General features: G+C 32.6%; 2 protein-coding genes across 2 annotated transcripts; one reads left to right on the forward strand and one right to left on the reverse strand.

Annotated features, from left to right (window-relative positions):
* Window positions 1–1277: 1277 nt before the first annotated feature.
* Window positions 1278–9175, forward strand: dxo (decapping exoribonuclease). Its single transcript, XM_051106013.1, has 6 exons — window positions 1278–2035; window positions 4292–4518; window positions 4602–4821; window positions 5771–5906; window positions 7358–7452; window positions 7896–9175. Exons 1-6 carry the CDS (start codon window positions 1617–1619, stop codon window positions 8023–8025), a joined length of 1227 nt encoding a protein of 408 aa, XP_050961970.1. The 5' UTR covers window positions 1278–1616; the 3' UTR covers window positions 8026–9175.
* A 2264-nt stretch (window positions 9176–11439) lies between these two features.
* LOC127163018 (peroxisomal membrane protein PMP34) lies at window positions 11440–21306 on the reverse strand. The gene is made up of 9 exons (XM_051106014.1): window positions 21074–21306; window positions 20901–20961; window positions 18854–18920; window positions 17510–17658; window positions 16217–16333; window positions 15628–15773; window positions 15458–15553; window positions 15279–15361; window positions 11440–12404 (listed from the first exon to the last, which is right to left on the reverse strand). Exons 1-9 carry the CDS (start codon window positions 21143–21145, stop codon window positions 12257–12259), a joined length of 939 nt encoding a protein of 312 aa, XP_050961971.1. The 5' UTR covers window positions 21146–21306; the 3' UTR covers window positions 11440–12256.
* Between the last annotated feature and the right edge of the window lie 2416 nt (window positions 21307–23722).

A 23722-nucleotide genomic window follows, 5' to 3' on the forward strand; every position in this document is an offset into this window, starting at 1 on the left:
CAGTTTAACCTGATGTACTAAAAAAAACGAGATGAAAAATAATAATAATTAAATAACAATAATAGACTACACCAAAATTTAAAATGACTTTTTTTTGTCAGAATTGCATGATATAAACTCACAAAAGCGAGAAATAAAGTCAGAATTGCGAGATATAAACTCACAATTTTAACTATTTTTTCGGACTTTCAGACTTTTTCTCAGAATTGTGAGATATAAACTTACAATTGCATGTTATAAAGTCAGAACTGCAAGATAAAAACTCACAATTTAACATTTTTCTTGCAAATGCGAGTTTGTATCTTGCAATTCTGACTTTTTTCTCAGAATTGCGTGATATAAACTCACAATTGTGAGAAATAAAATCAATAGTGCAAAGAAAAACTTGCAATTTTAACTATTTTCTCGCGAATTCAGATTTTTTTTTCTCAGAATTGTGAGGTATAAATTCATAATTGCTTGTTATAAAGTCACAGTTGCGAGATAAAAACTCACAATTTTTCACAGTTTTGTATCTCACAATTCTGACTTTTTTTCTCAAAATTGTGAGATATAAACTTGCAATTTTGAGTTTTAAAAATCAGAATTGGAAGATATAAACTTGATTCTGACTTTAACTTTTTTCGTGCAAATAGACTATTACAGACCATAGGGACTTTTATATGATATAAACTTACAATTGCCAGAAATAAAGTCAGAATTGCGAGATATAAACTCACAATTTTAACTTTTTTTTTGTTTTGTTTTTGTTTTTGCAATTCAGACTTTTTCTCAGAATTGTGAGATATAAACTTGCAATTGCATGATATAAAGTCAGAACTGCAAGATAAACACTCACAATTATATCTTTTTTCTAGCAAATGCGAGTTTATATCATGCAATTCTGACTTTTTTTCTTAGAATTGCGTGATACAAACTCACAATGCGAGAAATAAAATCAGAATTGCAAAGAAAAACTTACAATTTTAACTATTTTCTCACGAATTCAGATTTTTTTTTTCTCAGAATTGTGAGGTATAAATTCGTAATTGCGTGTTATAAAATCAGAATTGCAAGATAAAAACAATTTTTCACAATTTTGTATCTCACAACTCAAAAAACTTTTTTTCCTCATAATTGTGATATATAAACCTGCAATTTTGAGTTTTATAATCAGAACTGGAAGATATAAACTTGATTCCGACTTTAACATTTTTCGTGCAAATAGATTGTTACAGACCACAGGGACTTTTATATGGACACTCTTATTTTGAAGTGTGACTGTAGCGGCTTTTATTTTGAAAGTGTGTTTTCATAGCTGTTGTGTTTACGCGCTTGATACAGAATATGCTATGTGAGTGAGATATCAGTTTAATCCTAATTAACAACCACGTTTAGTTTTTGGAACGTTACATATTAAATATTTCCTATGAATGATTATCTTTACTGATTATTATTTGTTAAGAAAGACATGTTGGTTCATGGGAGTGGAGTTGTTGCTATCACATAGCCTGGTTCGTCATCTACTCTGTATTTACAAATTAACTTCATTGTATTTATTCATAATTCCATTAATGTATTAGCTAAATACGTATTAGCAAAACATATTTAAGGGTTTAACTCACTAAAAACACGCCATGGCTCAACGTTACCACAGAGACCATCATCACGAGTCTGCTTATAAAAGATGTAGAGACTCCAGCAGTGATTATAACGCGGATAAACGCCACAGATCATCAGAAGAAAGTCAACACGGATCACCTGAGACTCTGAGCGCTCACAGACAGCAGTATGAGAGAAATTTCCCGCTCTACAAGCAGCCTGTGGAGGTGGGCTTCTTCTCTCTGGACTCTCACAGGAACTTCTTCAACGATCAGAGGCAGCTGCGGTATTATGTGCAGCCCAGGAAAAGTCCAGATTTTAATTTAAGGGACGGATACACCAGCCGCTTCGTAAAAAGAGATGACAGCGTGAAAGAGAGGCTTGATCATTTGCTGCAGTGGATTCGGGTCAACAGAGACAAGATTCAGACCAGAGACCAAACACCCTCATCCAGGTGAGATACACATTCTGCAAGTTTTTTTTTCTGTATAAAGAAATCTGTTTTTGCAAATAACAGTATAATTATTAACAGATCTACAAAAGGCTACGGTATATATATATATATATATATACCGTTCAAAAGTTTGGGGTCAGTAAGACTTGTAATAGTCTTTAAAGAAGTCTCTTATGCTCGTCAAGGCTGCATTTATTTGATTAAAAATATAGAAAAAAAAACAGTAATATTGCAAAATGTTTTTACAATATAAAATAATGATTTTTATTTTAACATACTTTAAAATAGAATTTATTCCTGTGATGAAAAGCTGAATTTTTATCAGCTGTTACTCCAGTCTTAAGTGTCACATGATCCTTCAGAAATCATTCTAATATGCGGATTTATTATTAGAATGATCAGTGTTGGATAATATCAACAGTTGTGCTGCCAAATATTTTTTGGAACCTGTGATTTTTTTTTTTTTTTTTTTTTTTTTTTTTTTCAGGATTCTTTCATGAATAACAAGTTTAAAAAGTACAGTGTTTATTCAAAATATAAATATTTTATAACAATGTAAATTATTTATTATTAACTTTTAATAAACTTTTAATTATTAACTTAATAGATCCTTGTGAATAAAAGTATTAATTTCTTAAAAAAAAAAAAAAAAAAGAAAAAAGAAACAATAAAAATGTACTGACCCCAAACTTTTGAACGGTAGTATATATATATATATACATACATACATACATACACATATATATAGAGAGAGAGAGAAAGAGAGAGAATTATTCGTTTATAAATATTAGTTTGTTTTTGGGGAGTCGCACGACATGACATACAACATGAACTAACCTTGGCATTTCATTAAAAAAATAGACAAATGATCTAATATAATATTTAATATTATACTTGAGGGTTTGCAAGTATTTCTTTACAATTTCCTGTTTTGGGTGTTTCCCCCAGCATGTTTCTGCATGTTGCACATGACATCTTTATAGGGTTTTAATGAGAAGTAAAGCTGGTTTGTTAAATTTTTTTTTCTGAGAAATAGTAATCAAAACTTATGGTAAGGCTTATGCCAAGATTTTCCCCCATGAGAATGGTGTTCAACTATTTTCTATTTTCTATTAATTACATTTTAATGTTTGTATATATATATATATATATATATAAAACATACAGCAAGTGTCACGTCACATTACTTGAAATAAAATATTGTTAAAATTTTCATTTTCATTTAGTTTAACCTGATGTACTAAAAAATAACGAGATGAAAAATAATAATAATAATTCAAATAATAATTAAATAACAATAATAGACTACACCCAAATTTAAAATAAAAAAGGTTATTGCAACTTTTCTCACAATTCAGAATTGTTTTTTTTTAATTGCGTGATATAAACTCACAATTGCGAGAAATAAAGTCAGAATTGCGCAATATAAACTTACAATTGTAACTTTTTTTTAGCAATTCAGACTTTTTCTCAGAATTGTGAGATATAAACTTGCAATTGCATGTTATAAAGTCAGAATTGCAAGATAAAACTCACAATTTTATCCTTTTTCTTGCAAATGCAAGTTTGTATCTTGCAGTTCTAACTATAAATCTCGCAATTCAGATTTTTTTTCAGAGAATTGTGAGGTATAAATTCTAATTGCGTGTTATAAAATCAGAATTGCGAAATAAAAACTCACAATTTTGTATCTCACAATTCTGACTTTTTTTCATAATTGTGAGATATAAACTTTCAATTTTAAGTTTTAAAATCAGAATTGGAAGAAATAACTTTTTTTTCCAAAATTGCGATATAATCTCACAATTGCGAGAAATAAAGTCAGAATTGTGACAAAAACTCAGTTTGAACTATTTTAACTATTTTCTCACAATTCAGGCTTTTTTCTCAGAATTGTGAAATATAAACTCACAATTGCATGTTATAAAGTCAGAATTGCGTGATAAAATTTAAAAAATACAATTTTGTATCTTGTATCTTGCTATTCTGACTTTTTTTTCTCCTTAGAATTGTGATATAAACTCATAAATGCAAGAAATAAAGTCAGAATTGTGAGGTTTTATGCCATTTTATCTACATGTCTATTTATTTTTGAAAATATGAATGCCATATCATTGACCCAGATAGTATGTATTGCACAGCTGGGTTTTTAAAGTTAACTTAAAACTCGAAACCATTAATAAATAAATAAATCTTGCTTGAAAGTGTCTGTCAGTTATGGCTTGTTTTGTGTTGAGTTATTGAGTGTGTTTGTAGTGCTCTAGGAGTGGATTTTGTGACATGGAGAGGACACCTAACCAAAGTACTGACCACCCCATACGAGACTCAAGAGGGATGGTTGCTGGCCGTGTCCAAGTTCAGAGGCACCATCTACATCAGCGAGGTGGAAACGGAGGCTGCCAGAGTGAACCGAGAAACCCGCTCCGAGCGACAGGAAGAGATGATGTACTGGGGCTACAAGTTTGAGCAGTACATGTGCGCAGGTTTGGGAGATTATTTGTATTATGAGACAATCAAATGATAGTGAAAGATCTTACCACTTATCTACCATTTCCTTCCTTTTAAGATGATGTGGATGGGACTCCAGACCCAGGGGGCATTGTGAACACCAATGAGGCGTTCTGTACAGTGGTTCAGACGCGTCTGGCCGATCATAAGCTGCTCTTCTCTGGAGAGGTGGACTGCCGGGTCAAAGACCCCGATGCTCCTCCGGCACCAGGATGTTATGTGGAGCTCAAGACCTCCGCAGAGATCTGCACCCCGAAACAACAAAGCAACTTCCACAGGTGGAGCTATTGATGTGGCGTCAACGTTAGCTGCAATTTAAAGGCCTGTTCACTCCAACATAAATATTCGGCACAAAAATTTGCTCTGGTTTTTACAAATAAACTGCAGATTGGTTGAAAGAAAGTGCAAAAAAGGAGAAATAGAGCTGTTGTGTCAGTCTCAACATATACCGTATTTATTCAAGAGAAAATTGTGTTATCATTTACATCATTTACCAAACAGTTGACAGTAGCCATTGACTTGCATAGTATTTTTTTCCATACAATGGAAGACGATGGTTAGCAGCAACTGTTTGTTACCAACATTCTTCAAAATAGAGATATAAGCTAGTAATTCTGACTTTTTTTTTTTCAGAATTGTGAGATATAAACTTACTATTGCGTTATAAAGTCAGAAACTTTTCCAAGAAATAAACTCAATTCTGAGGAAAAGGTCAGAATTGTGAGTTTTTATGACACAATTCTGACTTTATTTCTCAGAATTGCAAGTTTGGCTCATGATTCTGAGGAAAAAAGTCAGAATTTCGTGATATAAACTTTTTTCTCAGTTACCAACATTCTTCAAAATAACTTCTTTTGTGCTCAAGAGAAGAAACAAACTTGTAAAGGTTTGGAACAACATGAGGGTGAGCAAATGATGACAGAATTTTCATTTTTGCTGAACTATCCCATTAATAGCCATTTATGTATATAACAAAACATTGTATTACACTTAACATTCGTCTTGGTGTAAACAGGACATTAAGGCATAGTTCACCCAAAATGAGCATTTGCATCCTCATTTCATTCAAATGCAAATTTTATCATGTAATTAAATAATAATAGTAATATTAACACTTTATTAAAACATAATATTATTATTTTAGCACTGACTATTATTTATGGGGCGTTAATTAATATAAAAAAACAGCCAATCTCTTAGAAACATGTATGTACGTTCCTCTTGCAGGTACAAGCTGCTGAAATGGTGGGCGCAGTCGTTTCTTCCTGGAGTGCCACAGATAGTTGCTGGGTTTCGAGACCATGATGGGATAGTGGTGTCTGTTGAGACCTTCCAAACGTCAAAAATTTCACAGCTCATCAAGGTTTGTTCTATATAACCACATATTAAGACAATGGAGATTTCTAGTGACATGGAGTACCAATGCGAGTGCATCAGTGTTGCCAAGTCCGTGGTTTTCCCGCAGAATTGGGCTACTTTAACACTGTTGCTGTGGGTTGTTTTTGATGTCTGCGGGTTGAATTGACTCCAATAACGTCATTTTTATCCCCTGAAATGCGAATTTACCAGAAGAACCCCACAAAAAAATTGTTGTATTTTAGGAATTTTATCCCCCAGGGGGTGGGGCTCTCGAAACACCATTGGGCTAGTTTAGAGTAGCAATTGGGCGAGTTTTGTTGTGAAAACCTGGCAACCCTGGAGTGCATACAGTGATCTGAATAACAGCACAGAAATTCTGCTTACAATTGATTTAGCAGAGTTAACTAAGCTTACAGCTGTAACATACAGTACAGTTTCATAAGTTTCTTATGATCACCAAGGCTGCATTTATTTATTAGATAAAAAATACCGTAAAAACAGTAATGTTGTGAAATACTGTTACTATTTAATTTTTAGTTTAATATATTTTAAAATGTACACTGACCAAAATTATAAACGGAACACTTTTGTTTTTGCCCTCATTTTTCATGAGCTGAACTCAAAGATCTAAATTTTTTTCTATGTACACAAAAGGCCTATTTCTCTCAAATATTGTTCACAAATCTGTCTAAATCTGTGTTAGTGAGCACTTCCCCTTTGCCGAGATAATCCATCCTCCTCACAGGTGTGACGTATCAAGATGCTGATTAGACAGCAGGATTATTGCACAGGTGTGCCTTATTATGTGTATATTTATTCCTGTGATGCAAAGCTGAATTTTCAGCACTATTACTTGATTCTTCAGTGTCACATGACTTCAGAAATCATTCTGATATGATTATTTGCTGCTGAATAAACATTTTTTAGTATTATCAATGTTGTGATGATATAATAGCTGTGCTACTTCATATTGTGGAAACCGTGAAATGTTTTTGCAGGATTCTTTGATAAATAGAAAGTTAAAAACAACAGCATTTGACAAATAAATCTTTTGCAACTTTATAAATGTCTTTACTGTCACTTTTAATCAGTTTTAATGTGTCCTTGATGAGTAAACAGTGAATAAATGGAGTAGTTTATAAAAATACAACACACAATTATTGTGTAAAGTAGTCAGTTTGTAGTTAGATTAGATACATTAGTCAACATTTGAAGTGGATCAAAACCTTTCATCAAAGTTGTCCTAAAACCAAAACAATACCCGTTCTTGTCTTAGCACAACTTTGAACTTTTTTAATCCAATACAAAATTTATGAAGGAAACAGGTAATGCTGCCTTAGAATTTGGCCATAAACGGGTTCCTTTGCATTAGGAGCACATCTGTGATGCCTAAAAATGTGATTGATTGTTGTCTGGAACAGAGCTGTGATGTTTTCATTTTTCTTTATTCTGTAGAATGAATATAACTGCTGGAAGCCAACAGTCTGCATGAATTTCTGCAGTGATTTCTTGTCCTTTGTCAAATCGGTTGTCAAAGAGGATGACCCAAGGTAAGAGCATGTCACCAAAAATGTGCTGGCATTAAAGGAGAAGTCCATTTCCAGAACAAAAATGGACAGATAATGTACTCACCCCCTTGTCATCCAAGACGTTCATGTCTTTCTTTTCTCAGTCGTAAAGAAATTTTGTTTTTTGAGGAAAATATTTCATGATTTTTCTCCATATATAATGGACTGACATGGTGCCCAATTTTGAACGTCCTGAGCTGTATTTAAACTGCTTGTTGGAAGCTCAAACTTGGGGCACCATAGAAGTCCACTATATGGAAAAAAAATCCTGAAATCTTTATATAACATAATTTTTTATATTATTTCACTTAGATATATGTCATATTACACAAGTAAAATGTAAAAAGGAATTAACAACTTTAACATGTGCCATCTTATAGATTGTCTTCGACTGGTCTGATGTGATGCGATGTGATGTTTTTCAGGCTGGTGTATCTGTTCAGATGGGATCCACACAGAGACGTGACCTACACCGTCCACAGAGACTCTCAATACACCTTCTTACCAGACTGGTACACCAAGGACATGAAGAGCCATCATTCATCTCACCACTGACGTACTGAGCTCACACCATATGCTGCACATCAGGCAGGACGTGAGGACATTTTAGTTGTTTATGTGCTGTGCACAACTTGCCATTGCTTGTTTTTTCTCTGGATGTTCTGGATTCGGTTTCTGGCCTGGGTAAGAATGGTTTCATCAAATGTCAACAAACCTTTTTTACTTAGATTTTTTTTATGATGTCCTCCTTTTATCCTTTGTTATAATGAAGTGTTAGTTCACCCAGAAATGCAAATTCTGTCATTAATTACTCACCCTCGTGTCGTTCCAAACCCGTAAGACTTTCGTTCATCTTCGGAACACAAATTAAGATATTTTTGATGAAGTCCGAGAGCTTTCCTGCATAGACAGCAACACAACTGACACGTTCAAGGCTCAGAAAGGTAGTAAGGACATTGGTAAAATAGTCCATGTGACATCAGTGGTTCAACCGTAATGTTATGAAGCTACGAGAACACTTTTTGTGTGCAACTTTATTTAACAATACTCCTCCAAGTCAACATCATCTGCCATTATCAAGAGTGCCACGACACACGCGTGTGCATTCCTCTGCTCATAAACAACGCATGGGAACATTTCATTTGCTTTACTGTCTGTGCAGGGTCAGAAAACTCTTGGATTTCATCAACAATACCTTAATTTGTGTTCTGAAGATGAACAAAGGTCTTATGGGTTTGAAGGGACATGAGGGTGAGTAATTAATGACAGAATTTTCATTTTTGGGTGAACTATCCCTTGAAAATGTCTTCGAAACATTTAACAAAAAAGCAAATGTACATAAAGTCAGGTTTATTTTTTAACGGTTCTAGAAAATATGACAATGTTCATAGCATATTCTTAAAACATAAGCAGAAATAATCTGTAAATTTCTTGTAAAACTGATCTTATGTAAATTCTTACATTTCATTTAAAGTGAGAATTGAAGAAAGATTTTACACAATTTACATTTTTCACTAGTCTGTTATGATGTGGAAGTCAACTTTGTGGCTGCGGTTTATTAATGTGTTCTCTCAGTTTAATTGTATCCTCATTCCCTTGCTTTTATTTAGTTAAATCATGAACACAACAAGGGAACAAACCAGTAAAATGTAAGGATTCAACTCATACAAATTATTCTTTACAGGATTTCTTTCATAGCTTTTATTAAAATTCACTTAAAATAATTTCAACATGCCAAAAAGTACAGTAACATTAAATAAGATGTTATACAAATGAAAGTACAAAATATGTGCTATAAATTCTGAAATAAAGAAACAAGTACAAAGTCTTAGTTGCAATTTCATGATGTAAACCATTTTAGTTTTTAATATCTTACTGTATCCACCTTATTCTTTAACACGGAAGTAAGTCTATGGGTCAAACTTACAAGAAAAATAATGTGGATATGGTCCACAAGACATACCAGTTTCATTGACACACAGCAGGTAAGCAGACTTCAGTAAACTGGAGAGCTTCTCTCCAAAAAGGCATAATTTAAGGCAAGTAAGGTGTGAAAAAATTCACTGTGACCTCAAGCTAATGTTTATGCTGAGCCATGCATTTTTAAATGCCTTTTATGAATGCTTAAATGCTATAAATCTCAAGTGACTGAACAAAACACATGCTCAACTAAACTTTTAGAACTTTCAAAACATTCTGACACTGGGAGAGATGTTAAAGCGCAACGATAAAGGAGAAAAATCCATTACAACAGTGGTTCTCAACTGGTTTTGATCAAGGACCCTTATTTTACATCAGACATCAAGTGGTGCCAAAATTGTTCGTTGTACAAAAGGTATATTTTAGTAACATTGATGTGGAGGATCAGAGAGGACACGGCAAAGCACTGATCTTCTCCAGATTTGCTCCATTTATATTACTAATTTTAAAACACACTTGTTTCCAGAGATCATCGCCTGGTTTGTCACGTGACACAGCAGCACATCACTTATAATGCTGTATTTAACTATTGTATTGTTCGAAGCACAAGCCATTTGTCCCAAATATTAGATCACCATTTATATGATAGATCCAAACCTTCAAACACTTTCCAGTTTCTAACTGAAAACCAAATGTCTATTAGACACATTTCACTCAAAAATGAAAATTGTCATTTACTCACTCTCACTTACAAACCCACATGATTGGTTTCCTCTGTCAAACACGTTTACTCAAAGAACGCTTTTTTTATAGTAAAATTTTATAGTACATAAAACTTGTGCGCTACATTTTAAAGAAGTTCACTTCCAGAACAAAGATTCACATATAATGTGAATTATATGTCATCCAATCTTGTCATTATATCTTGTCATCCAAGATGTTCATGTCTTTCTTTCTTCAGTTGTAAAGAAATTGGTTATTTTCATTAAAAAGTATATAAATTATATTATATCAAACATTCGTCTTGTCTTACTCTGCCTGAACTTTTTTCCCGGTTCATGACAGTTAGGGTATGTCGAAAAACTCCCATCTCATGTTCTCCCTCAACTTCAGAATCGTCCTATATCACTGTTTTACCTTTTTTGTTAAGGGTGTTTGATCTTCTTTGCATGTTCGCTTTGCAAAGACTGGGTCAGTACTTCTGCAGCGATGTAGGATAATTTTGAAATAATTTTTGAAGTTGAGGGAGAAAATACGATTGGAGTTTTTCCACCATACCCTAACTGTCTTGAGCCAGAATACACAGAGTTCAAGACAAGACGAGCATTTGAGAGTAAAAAGTATATAAATTGTATTGTTTTTATGAAAATTACCGATCGTTTCACTAGATCAGACCCTTCTTCCTCAGCTGGGATCGTTTACAACCGCATTTGGGATCATTTGAAGCCACATTTAAACTGTATTTTGAAAATTCAAACTCAGGGCACCATATCATATTATATGGAGAAAAATCCTGAAATGTTTTCCTCAAAAAACAATTTCTTTACGACTGAAGAAAGAAAGACACGAACATCTTGTATGACAAGGCGGTGAGTATTATCTTTAAATTCTTGTTCTGGAAGTGAACTTCTCCTTTAAGTTTTTTGAAGTCATACAGTAGCTTTATGTGAGGAACAGAGTAAAATTGCTGATTGACAATGTTTCAAGTTTGGCTTAACAATCACCTTTAAAATTAAAAACACAAAACTGATATGATGATTTGTTTTGGATTAACTCTTAAAATGTTGTAAAATACTTTGTGTAGCACAGACATAAAATAAAAATGTCCTGATAATTTACTCACCCCCATGTCATCCAAAATGTTCATGTCTTTCTTTCTTTAGCCGAAAAGAAAGTAAGGTTTTTGAGGAAAACATTTCAGCATTTTTCTTCATATAGTGGACCTCAATGGGGATCAACGGGTTGAAGGTGCAAATAGCTTTACATGATCCCAGCTGAGGAATTATGGTTTTATCTAGCAAACAGATTGGTCATTTAAATAAAAAATAAAAATGTATATACTTGTTAACCACAAATGCTTGACACAAATTACGTAATCATGTTGGAAAGGTCGCACGTGACGTAGGCAGAAGTACCAACCCAGTGTTTACAAAGCGAACATGCAAAGAAAGTAAAGCGCACTTTACAAGAAAAGGTAAAACAACGTCAGATCATTTTGAAGTTGGAGGAGAAAATCAGAAAATGAGTTTTTTTTGCCTTACCCTACCTTTTTGAACCAAACTAGTGCAAGATGAGCATTTGAGCGTAAAAATGATCAATTGTTTCACTAGATGAGACCCTTATTCCTCATCTGGTATCATGTAGAGCCTTTGAAGCTGCATTGAAACTGTAATATGGACCTTTAACCTGCTGATCCCCAGTGAAGTCCACTACATGGAGAAAAATCCTGGAATGTTTTCCTCAAAAAGCAATTTCTTTTTGACTAAAGAAAGACTTAAAGATCTTGGATGACATGGGGGTGAGTAAATCATCAGGACATTTTTACTCTGGATGTAAACTAATCGTTTAAGAAGTTTTACATCAGTAACCATTTTACCTAAGACTCTGATAAAAGAAACTTGAACATGTAAACTTATTAAAAGAATTATGTTACAAACTAAAAGTACATAAATGCTTTTTTTGCTTTAAACTGACCTTTGTTGTGGTAAGACTGAAGACTGAAACCGTACCCAGATTAACCCGTGCTAGCGGAGCAATGGCTGATGGGATATGTGGAGCTCCTCCTGAGGGTGTGTGTATTAGAGGTAGTCATCAATCAGTCAATTGTTAGTGTGTACGTGGCTCAGTGGTGAAGGCTGACCGAATCTCAGTGCTTGAGTTTCTTCTGGATGCCCATGAGTTTGAAGGTGGCAGCGGTGATCTTCTCATACACCACGAACATGAGGGCGGCCGTCAGCACAGTCTGGAGCAGCTTCGCCTCTAGACCTTTATACAAACCCAACGGCCCGTGCCTCCTGTCACACACAGGAGACAAAACAATTCAGACATGTTTGAGAGATAGAAACTAGAACAAGACTGCAGGCATGAAAATAAAAATGAAAAATTAGGAATGCACTGATATAAACATTCTGGCCAATAAGCCGTAAATTATTTTGATGTTATTGCTGGCAGACATTAAATGGAAGATATTAAAAATGTATAGTATTTTATAGGGGAAAAAGAACTAAAAAAAATAAAATCAATAGTTTGAAAAGCATTATTCATTACTATAATTCAAATTAAATGAAATCATGAAATATTCATTTTGAGATCAGATAAATACTACATTAAACACAGTAATTAAAATGTATGTTTTTAGTTGGTGCCAATAGCCTTGTGGGCAGCGCGCCAACATGTAGCGGCACTGTGCTCCGGGCGTCCCGAGTTCGAGTCCCCACTGTAGGGGTGTAACGATTCATTCGGTATGAGGCTTTTGGGTCGGTACGCATTACAAACCGAATGATTAGTTGGACTAATCCTATTACATTTGTAAAATAAAAGAGCTTAATGTGTCTGAAATATAGTTCATTAGAGTTTTACTTCTTTTCCTCACTTTTATTTATTCCTAAATAGCCTGTGTGCATTTTACCTTCACTTTTGAATTAGCGGCAATTGGCATCAATTGATTGAATTGACAACAACAAAACAGTACAACAAACTCACTTATATTAAATAGAATGTGACAAATATGAAAACACCATGCTATAGGCCTAATATAAAATAACAAATTATTTGAAGTTTAAAAAAGCTTCCAGAATCATCAAAGATAAACCGCAAAAGTCAAAAGGTCTTCCAAAGTCTAAAACATTTTTTAAAGCAGGGGCTTTCGTATTTAGTTCTGAAACTAAATCTTTTGACAACTGAGATGTGACTGTTGTTTGGCACACTGCTTGTTGAAGTTTAAAAAAAAAAAAAAAAAAATCATACTTTATATGTTAGTTCAAATAAATAAAAACAAAAAACAAAAAAAATCAAGGAAACTTCTCTGGCATTTCTTTCTTTTTGCTGTCCTGAAAACATACCGAACCATAACACCACTGTGTCGTATTGAACCGAACCGTGAATTTTGTGAACCATTACACCCTTGTTATAAATAAACACACATTATGTGTATATATATATATATATATATACACACAGTATACATAAGATGTCTGTCTCTTATATATGTATAAGATTCTTTTTCTGAATTCTCAGAATTGCGTGACACAAACTTGCAATTCTGACTTTTTCTCAGAATTGGGTGATATAAACTCGCATTTGCGAGAAATAAAGTCAGAATTGGAAGATATAAATTCGCAGACATCTTTTCTCGCAAGTGCAAGTTTATATCTCACAATTCTAACTTTTTCTCAGAATTGTAAGATTAAAATTGCGAGTTATACAAGTCCATTTGTGAGAGGAAAAAAGACTGATGTGTTCTCAGAATTGTGAGTTTATGTCTCACAATTCTGACTTAATAACTCACAATTCTGATTAAAAAAGTCACAAATGTGAGTTTATATCTTGCAATTCTGACTGTATACAATTTGGATAGAACTGAGACTTTGTATCTCACAAAAAAGTCAGAATTGTGAGTTTGGATGACGCAATTCTGAGAAAAAAAGTAAACGTACAATTATGAGAAAAAAAATCTGAATTGTGAGATAAAAATTCGCTTTTTTATAACCTTTAAGGGTGTGATGAGACACTTACCTCACGAAACGAGACGAGACAAGACTGGGTTCACGAGAACGAGACGAGATGAGATTTTTAAACTATTCTTAATAAATCCTCAATGATGAACTATACAGGGAAAATAGTCTTTTATTCAACTGAAAAAGACAAAAAACGCAAAAAATTGAAGGTGAATTTGAACTTTATGAAATTAAACTTCCATTTTAATGAATTATATGCAGTAATGAACAACATTTAAACAAGAGCTTCACGATTCTGGATACATTGAGAATCCCAGTTGTTTTTAATAAATTGGAGACCATGATTCTCTCACAATTCTGAAGAAAAAAAGATTAAAAAAAAATAAACAAAATAACGTAATTTACTAGTGATTCTGACAACGGTTCGTTGCTTACGTCTTTTAAAAACATATATTAATTTATACAAAATTTAAAAAAAAAAATTTCAATGAAGGAGTCAGTGTCTCACTTCATTAAGACTTGTTTGACTATTAAAATCTCCTGAATGAATGATTCAATGACACACTTTTTTTAAACGGCAGTTGTCGCCTCCTCCTGGCATTAGAGGATAAGCTTTACTATACATACAAGTGTTAAGATATTTTCGTTTTGATCGCTACTGTAGACAATAAACGTTTATATACCCAAACTATAAACTTGTATCCCAGTACTTCTATTATTTAAATGTCTGTAACAGAAATAATGATTATAATGTGGTTGAAAAGACTGTTTGTGTTGCTTTTTCTGCGTTCACATTTACCCCGTCCCTCTGATTTATTAACATGAGCAGCGACAAAACGTACTTCTCACGCTCCACTGACACTCACTATGTGAAACAGTCATAATAGACATAGCTAAATCGTTGCCATTCAGGAATAAGATCGCGTGAGTGTTTGAATCGAGATCTCAATATTTTAAAGGGTTAATCGTGCAGCTCTAATGTAAACACTGCAAAATGTTTTGCGAGGACATCGTCATGAGATCTTGCGAGATCAGTCGGATCCCTAATAACCTTTTTTAATTTTTTTATATAGTGGTGTAAACGGGTTATATATAAAATATATTTCAGTAAATGTCTAAGGAACAAAAATGTTTTAGTTAATTATAATCACCCTGGTTGATTACTGTTATTACTAAAAGTGAATTAAACTACAGTGACTCAGTTGGACTTACTTGATTCGGTCCATTAGCAAAGAAACCACATTCTTCAGGCTGCCCGCTAGACCCCCTTTACCGTCTGATTTATACTGGCCAAACTGTACAGGAAGCAATGGAAAATACTCAAATCAGAAACACTTTCTATCAGCATCTGTCAAGCAAATTATACAATGCAATCATATTAATAACATTACCCTCAGAATGGCCTGAACTGTCTGCAGAGGATACGTTGCAGTTGTTGCGATGGCTTTAGCGATGGCACCGATGAGAAAGATCTCAAATGACGATATCTGGCCATGAAGACAAAACTCGTTAGTTATTCCACTAATTCACAAATGAATGATGTCAATATTTAGTCTCTCACCTTCCTGCCTCCACGTCCCGCCCTTCGTTTCATGGCCTCGTAGAACATGAATTGCACAGCGGGGTTAAACACCAGCACGAGAGACGGCAGTGTCCCGTTCCACAGCGTTCCCACTCCCTCGTTGGCTATAATCTGGGAGAAGGCATCTTTGAAAGCAAAACAACAAGACGGTGTAAATCACTGCAGACAAAACAGACCTATTGTTTTAATAAAGTGTGGTCACATTTGCTGTAGTTTGGACATTTTTTAGTCATTTCTCCACACAGATTTCATAACAGGTTCAAGCTGGTCTATGGCATAGTGACCAGTCCACTTGCATCATGACTTTTTTCCCCCCCTTAGGTGAGCATTAACTTTAAAAAAAATTCTACAACCCACTCCTTAATTTTTCTTTAATTACTGTGGTGTTCTAACAATAAGTGGACTGAGTTAGAATATCACAAAAGATGCAATCAGATCAGGCTCTAGATTAGGGAGGATGATTTTTCAGCTGTTGATTTGAAATGTGCTTCACTACTAAATGACTTGACTGAATGTTGGTTTGTAGTTTATACCTCATGAGATAAATGAGTGTGTAAGTGGTTCTGACCAAATATTCCCTTATAGTGGGTCTGATGGAGCTCTTCGTTCCTGAACTTTGCCCCCTGAAGCTTCAGTCGTGTGTTTACCACCCACATGGGGGTCGTCAGGAGCACGTTAACAGCTCCTAAATGACATAAAACAGGAAGAAATGAGTGGACATTATCATCTAGGGTTTTTCAATGTCAAAATAAAAGTAACAATAAAGCAGGGTTAATTTCATTAACTGAAACTATTAAAACGTTTTTGTTAGTTGAAATAAAACCAAAACTAAAATTACTTCAGTTAATTGCCACATCAATGTTTCTAATTTCTGTTTGATTTAAGTTGAAACACTATATTTGACTATATAAATTATTAACTGAAATTAACAGACTACAACTGAAACTGAATTAAACAATAAATTAAACCTAACTAGTATTATTTAAAGAAACCAAAAACTAAACACAAAAGCACATCAAAATTTCATAAAACTAAACTTTAACCAAAATTAAAACAAGAACTGAAATATTAAAAAGAAAAGCGAATTCAAAATATTAATAAAAACAGTATATAAATAATACTAAAAAAGTACTAAATAACACTGCAATAAAGACCCCACCCAGAACACCTTAGTAATCGCCAAAAAAATGCAGAGGAAATTGTGAAATATACTACTAACACTAAAATACACTAAGATGTTTTTTTAAAGAAGTCTCTTCTGTTCACCAAGCCTGTATTTATCTGATCCAAAGTACAGCAAAAGCAGTAAAATTTTACAATAACTGCTTTCTTTTTGAATATATTTTAAAAGGTAATTTATTCCTGTGATCAAAGCTACATTTTCAGCATCATTACTTCAGTCTTCAAAAGTGATGATAAAGACATGTATAACATTACAAAAGATTTCTATGTCAGAGAAATGCTGTTCTTATGAACTTTTTATTTCTTTACCGAAACCTGAAAAAAATTCTACTCAGCTGTTTTCAACAAAATAATAATAAAAAATGTTTTTTGAGCAGCAAATCAGCATATTAGAATGATTTCTGAAGGATCATGTGACTGGAGTAGTGATGCTGAAAATTCAGCTTCGAAATCACAGGAATAAATTACATTTTAAAATAGATTCAAATAGAAAACAGTTATTTTAAATAGTAAAAATATTTCAAAATTTTACTGCTTTTGCTGTACTTTGGATCAAATAAATGCAGGCTTGTTGAGCAGAAGAGACTTCTTTAAAAAACATTAAAAATCTTACTGTTCAAAAACTTTTGACTGGTTGTGTACATCGTGAAGAGTGTTCAGCGCAGCACAATTTATATACCTGATATGAAGCCCATAAGCAAATCTTTGCTGGGCTTGGACCGGTCTGAGACCATCACTCTCTTCAATGTGTTGAATGTGTAGAAGTACACAAAGTTAGAGCAGCACAGGCTAGAAATGACAGGAAACCAGCCACGATACAGAGATAATCTGAAACACAATCAAACGGCATCATTACATAAGCACCCTGGCGTAGCCAACTCAAATCCATTTCATTATTTGCATTTCTTTCAAACCCAATATGTAATATAAATTGTGCAGTAGTGCCTACAGATTCACTCACTCAATATTTAACAATATGCAAAGCTGCAAAGATTACTTGCAAACCAGGTTACTTATTTTAGGTAATGTATTCTGACTACTTTTTAGATAACTTTTAGGTTACTTTTAATCTAACTTGTTTTAAACTTACAATTGTGACCCTGAACCACAAAACCAGTCATAAGTAGCATGGGTATATTTGCAGCAATAGCCAAAAATACATTGTATGGATCAAAATGATCGATTTCTCTTTTGCCAAAAATCATTAGGATAGTAAAGATCATGTTCCATGAAGATATTTTGTAAATTTTCTACCATAAATATATCAAAAGTTTTTTTAATTAATAATATGCATTGCTAAGAAATTCATTTGCACAACTTTAAAGGCGATTCACTCAGAATTTTGATTTTTTTGCACCCCTTAGATTCTAGATTTTTAAATAGTTGTTTCTCTGCCAAATACTGTCCTATCCTAACAAATATTTATTCAGCTTTCAGATGATGTATCTTCTTACTCTTATTACTGTTTTTTATGGCCCAGGGTCACATTCATTTACCTGCAGTAAGAGTGACCATTGCTAAATTATTGAAATATTAACTTTTTAAGAAATATTTCAAGGATATATCTAATGTCAAAGAAGTACAGCTGACAAAAAATCTTTGGAAATCGATGCATTACATGAACAAACATTATTAAACACGAAATTAACAATTAAATGACCAAAGTCTTTTAGATCTGAATTTTTTTTAAGGTCACTCTAGATATAATCAATACAAGGAAGAATTAAGGAGAATCAATAAATTATGACTAATTAATTGCTATTGTTTACATAATATGCAATCCATAAAACAGTAACTGTAATCTGATTATAAGCATTATAAAATATAAGATACTCTAATTATACTTGATTTTTATAATCTGATTATGTAATCCAGATACTGCCCAGCTTTGACAATGTGCAGTATGTGGTATTTGCAATATAATAAATAAGTAATTTGGTGTTTTTGCGCTGATGTTTTAAATGTCCCTTATGTTATCTCTCAGGATGTCACGCTGTGTCATGCACACTGAACTGTAACTTACATGCCCTCTTCCTTCGCTATCTCAGCCAGAATGACAGGGGTGGACTGGGACTTACGGTTTTCATCCACTGAAACAAATGACAAATGAAAAATTGACATGACTTTCCCATGTGTCCTGCAGTGGCATATGCTATGCTTCATCTAAAACCATGACCTATGACCTTGTGTTAACCGACAGACTACATGCAACATTTATACTTAACCCTGTAAAGCCTAACAAAAGAAATAATTAATACAGAACAATTTATTGAGTCTTTAGACAAAATATTAAAAAAAATGCGTTATGTTTTGTATAATATGTGATGCATCAGGAATTAACTTACATTAGATATACTTTATTTATTTAACAAATCATTAGATTTCACACCAAAAAGATGAACCACATGAAACACAACGTAAATGAAGATGTTTTTCAAATTCTTCTAAAAGGCAGTTTACTTGCTAAAAATGTATAAACTATCAATCAGATGACAGAAGGCATGCAGTAAACTCTGTAGAACAGGTTTTTCAACAAGTTTTGAAATATGCAATCTGTTGCACAGCATTGCACAAATTTGAAAAAGCCACACAGGGTTCCCAAATCTTCATTCACCAATGACTTTACATGTCCAGTTTTTGTGATACTGGACAAAATGTTTTAAGATCATTTTATAGAGATTGCATACATAATTTCAAGCTGCATTAATATTTTAAAGAACAGCTAATTTTATTTAACTAAAAACTGCCATGACATTACTATTTAATTTATTTTCTAGAATTAATTTAATCTTAACTGTACAACATATTTAAAAAATAATAATCATTAAACTACATACCAGTAAATCTATATATATATTTGCATTTAGACATTTAGCAGATGCTTTTATCCAAAGTGACTTACAAAAGAGGACAATGGAAACAATCAAAATCAAAAGAGCAATAACATGTAAGTGCTATGACAAGTCTCAGTTAGCCTAACGCAGTACACATAGCAAAGGTTTTTTTTTTAAATTATATAATAAATAAAAAGAAAACAGAATAGAAAAACAAAAAAGCAAGCTAGTGTTAGAGGCCTTACAAAAGAACAGAGAAGCTAGTGTTCTTTTTTTATTTTTTAAGAAAAATATATACTGAATACAAATTTTCCAGTCCAGCACAAAATACACTACCAGTCAAAAGTTTTAGAACAGTAAGAGTTTTAATGTTTTTTTAGAAGAAGTCACTTCTGCTCACCAAGCCTGCATTTATTTGATCTAAAGTACAGCAAAAACAGTAAAATTTTGAAATATTTTTACTATTTAAAATAATGGATTTCCATTTAAATATACTTTAAAATGTAATTTATTCCTGTGATTTCAAAGCTGAATTTTTAGCATCATTACTCTTTCAGAAATCATTCTAATGTTCCGATTTACTGCTCAAAAAAACATTTACTATTATTATTATGAGTAGAATAATTACGTTAAAAACAGCTGAGTAGAATTTTTCAAGTTTCTTTGATTAATAGAAAGTTCAGAAGAATAGCATTTATCTAAAATAGAAATCTATTGTAACATTATGAATGTATTTATCATAACTTTTGATCAATTTAAAGCAACCTCGCTAAATAGAAGTATTCATTTCTTTCTCAAAAAAATTATACTGACTCCAAGCTTTTGAATGGTATAGTGTATAATGTTACAAAAGCTTTTTTCTTCATATAAGTGCTGATCTTTGGATCTTTCTATTCATCAATCCTGATAAAATGTACTCGACTGTTTTAAATATCGATAATAATAATAATAATACTAATAATAATAACAATAATAAATTTTTCTTGAACAGCAAATCTGCATATTTTCATGATTTCTGAAGGATTATGTGAGACTGAAGACTGGAGTAATGATGCTGAAAATTTAGTTTTAAATTATATTTTAAAATATATTCACATAGAAAGCTGTTATTTTAAACATTTATTTGATCCAAACTGTACTTTGGATCAAATAAATGCAGGCTTGGTGAGCAGAAGAGACTTTTTTAAAAAACAATAAAAATCTTCTTACTGGTGGTGTAAATGCTTAATCACTCACCCTGAAGTCTGATCCTGGCTGTGTCCAGAGGGAAAAACACTGTCATTGCTGTAACACTGCCCTACAAGGCAATAAAACACAGTTTAGCAAACACCCCTTAGAATATTAATATATTATTGGAAAAGACACTAAAGCAAAATGGGCTACAATTATTTTGGCTCGTGTTTGCTCACCATTGCACCTGCCACAGCATGCACCAGTGTTTCATATGACAGCAGGCCGACTGAGCTGCTGCTGTCTGACATTTCTATTACACACACTCCCTGTCTCTTTAGTCTAAAAAATGATAACTATGTCTTGTCTTTACGCAAATTAGCTGACAGTCACAACGAATTATTCCCGGCCTAATTCATATTCATTACTTGCTGACGACTGAATCACAACTTCCGTATTCAAAACAGTCGCTTCTTTGTGGTGATTATTCTCGATGCCGCTGCACTTCACCGCCTCTAGCGGCGGGATGATGCATGAGCCGTTGGACTGGATATTAATATACAGAATGAAAGTATAATTTATTCATGTGATATAAAGCCGAATTTCCAGCTGAATTTTTATTCCAGTCTTCAGTGTCACATGATCTTTCAGACATCATTCTAATATTATGATTTGCTGCTCAAGCAACATTTATTATCTAAAAAGATCCAGATTTGACACCACACACAAAAAAAAAAAAAAAAAAAAAAAAAAAAAACATGAACGATTATTAACATGACAACAAGACAGTCTGAATTGGAAAACTGGCAATTTTGTAAATCTTGGTACCCTTATGAATCAAAAATATGTGGAATATACTGGAAAAATAATGTCATATATTAAAACATTTCTATATATTGGAACCTGGCACTTTATTAAAAGAGTATGATTTTAAATGTTTTTTTTGTTGTTTTTTTTTTGTTTTTTTAAGAAATCTCTTCTGTTCACCAAGCCTGCATTTATTTGATCCAAAGTATGGCAAAAACAGTACAATTTTGAAATATTTTTACTTTTTAAAATAACTGTTTTCTTTTTTAATATATTTTAAAATGTAATTTATTCCTGTGATTTCAAAGCGGATTTTTTAGCATCATTACTCCAGTCACATGATCCTTCAGAAATCATTCTAATATTCTGATTTGCTGCTCAAAAAACATTTATTATTATTATTATTATGTTGAAAACAGCTGAGTAGATTTTTTTCAGGTTTATTTGATGAATAGAAAGTTCAGAAGAACAGCATTTATCTGAAACAGAAATCCAATGTAACATTATAAATGTCTTTATCATCACTTTTGATCAATTTAAAGCATTGTTGCTAAATAAAGGTATTAATTTCCACAAATTTAAAAACAAAAAAAAATATATATATATATATATATATAGCTTACCGTACCAGTAAGCTTGGAGTCAGTGTATATATATACATATATATATATATAGTGTATAATGTTACAAAAGCTTTTTATTTTAGATAAATGCTGATCTTTGGATCTTTTTATTCATCAAAGAATCCTGAAAATAAACTCAACTGTTTTAAATATTGATGATAATAATAATATTAATAATAATAATAAAGGTTTCTTGAGCAGTAAATCCGCATATCAGAATGATTTCTGAAGGATCATGTGACATTAAAGACTGCAGTAATGATGCTGAAAATTCAGCTTTGATCACAGGAAAAAAATACATTTTAAAATATATTCAAATAGAAAGCAGTTTTTTAAATGGTAAAAATATTTCAAAATTTTACTGTTTTTGCTGTACTTTGGATCAAATAAATGCAGGCTTGGTGAGGAGAAGAGACTTATTTCAAAAACATTAAAAATCGGAATATGAAAATATGGTATGGAAATATGTGCGATGTTATATACGCAAAAAGGTCTTTACTGACAAAAAATATTGAAATTTTAGGATTTTAGGACAATTGGACTTTTGACATCCTTGAAATCATGGCAACATAATGGGTGAAAAATGAAAACTGACTTTTATAACTTAACAGACTTACACACACTCACACATGTATATCTATGTGTTTTAAAGTGCATTACTAAATATAAAATATACGTAAATACATTATTGCATAAGCCTATTATTTTAATCTATCAAAAGCAATTGCTTAATATATTAGTCTGTATATTTTCAATATTCAGCAATTACAAAATTCTATATTGAGTCTTTGTGTAAGGTTATATACCTACTCATGATAACCACTTCCGTGTTGCTCTGGCATGAAAAACTGCACTTTGCACTCTTATATAATATTGTATAAGACATGGTAGTACATGCTAAGCTTATTGTCCTACTCCTCACTAACACATAAACATACTATGTTAATCAGGGGAAATGTGGCTTATCAACACAATAACAGAACAAAGACAACCCAGCAGGCACCGGATGTCGATAACGTCAGGTTGACGTTGGAAAATCAGGTTGGCGCCAGTATTTGATGTCAATCTGATGTTGACTTAACGCTGGATTTTGGTTACACAACCTAAAAACAACAACAACAAAAAATCAACATCAGCTGACTTCAATTTAACATTGACAGTAGATGTTGAATTGACATTGAATTTTGGTCACCCGATCTCACAACCAAAATATGCCTGAAGGGGAATGATGGGAAAAAAAAACTACAGTGTAATAAAACATTTTCAAAATACTAAAATCTGAAATTAAACGAAAACTGAAATAATAATAATAATAATAATAATTTCCCCAAAAGAGCAAGTAGTTGTCCTTGTTTATATCTCCACAAACTAGCACTGATGGTAAGTGATTACAGCTCACTCTGGACTTTAGTTTATGACAGTGATATGGGTGTCGTGTCCAAGCAGTGTGATCAGGGT

This window comes from Labeo rohita, chromosome 3, assembly GCF_022985175.1.
Source record: "Labeo rohita strain BAU-BD-2019 chromosome 3, IGBB_LRoh.1.0, whole genome shotgun sequence".
In the NCBI taxonomy this organism is placed as follows: Eukaryota; Metazoa; Chordata; class Actinopteri; order Cypriniformes; family Cyprinidae; genus Labeo; species Labeo rohita.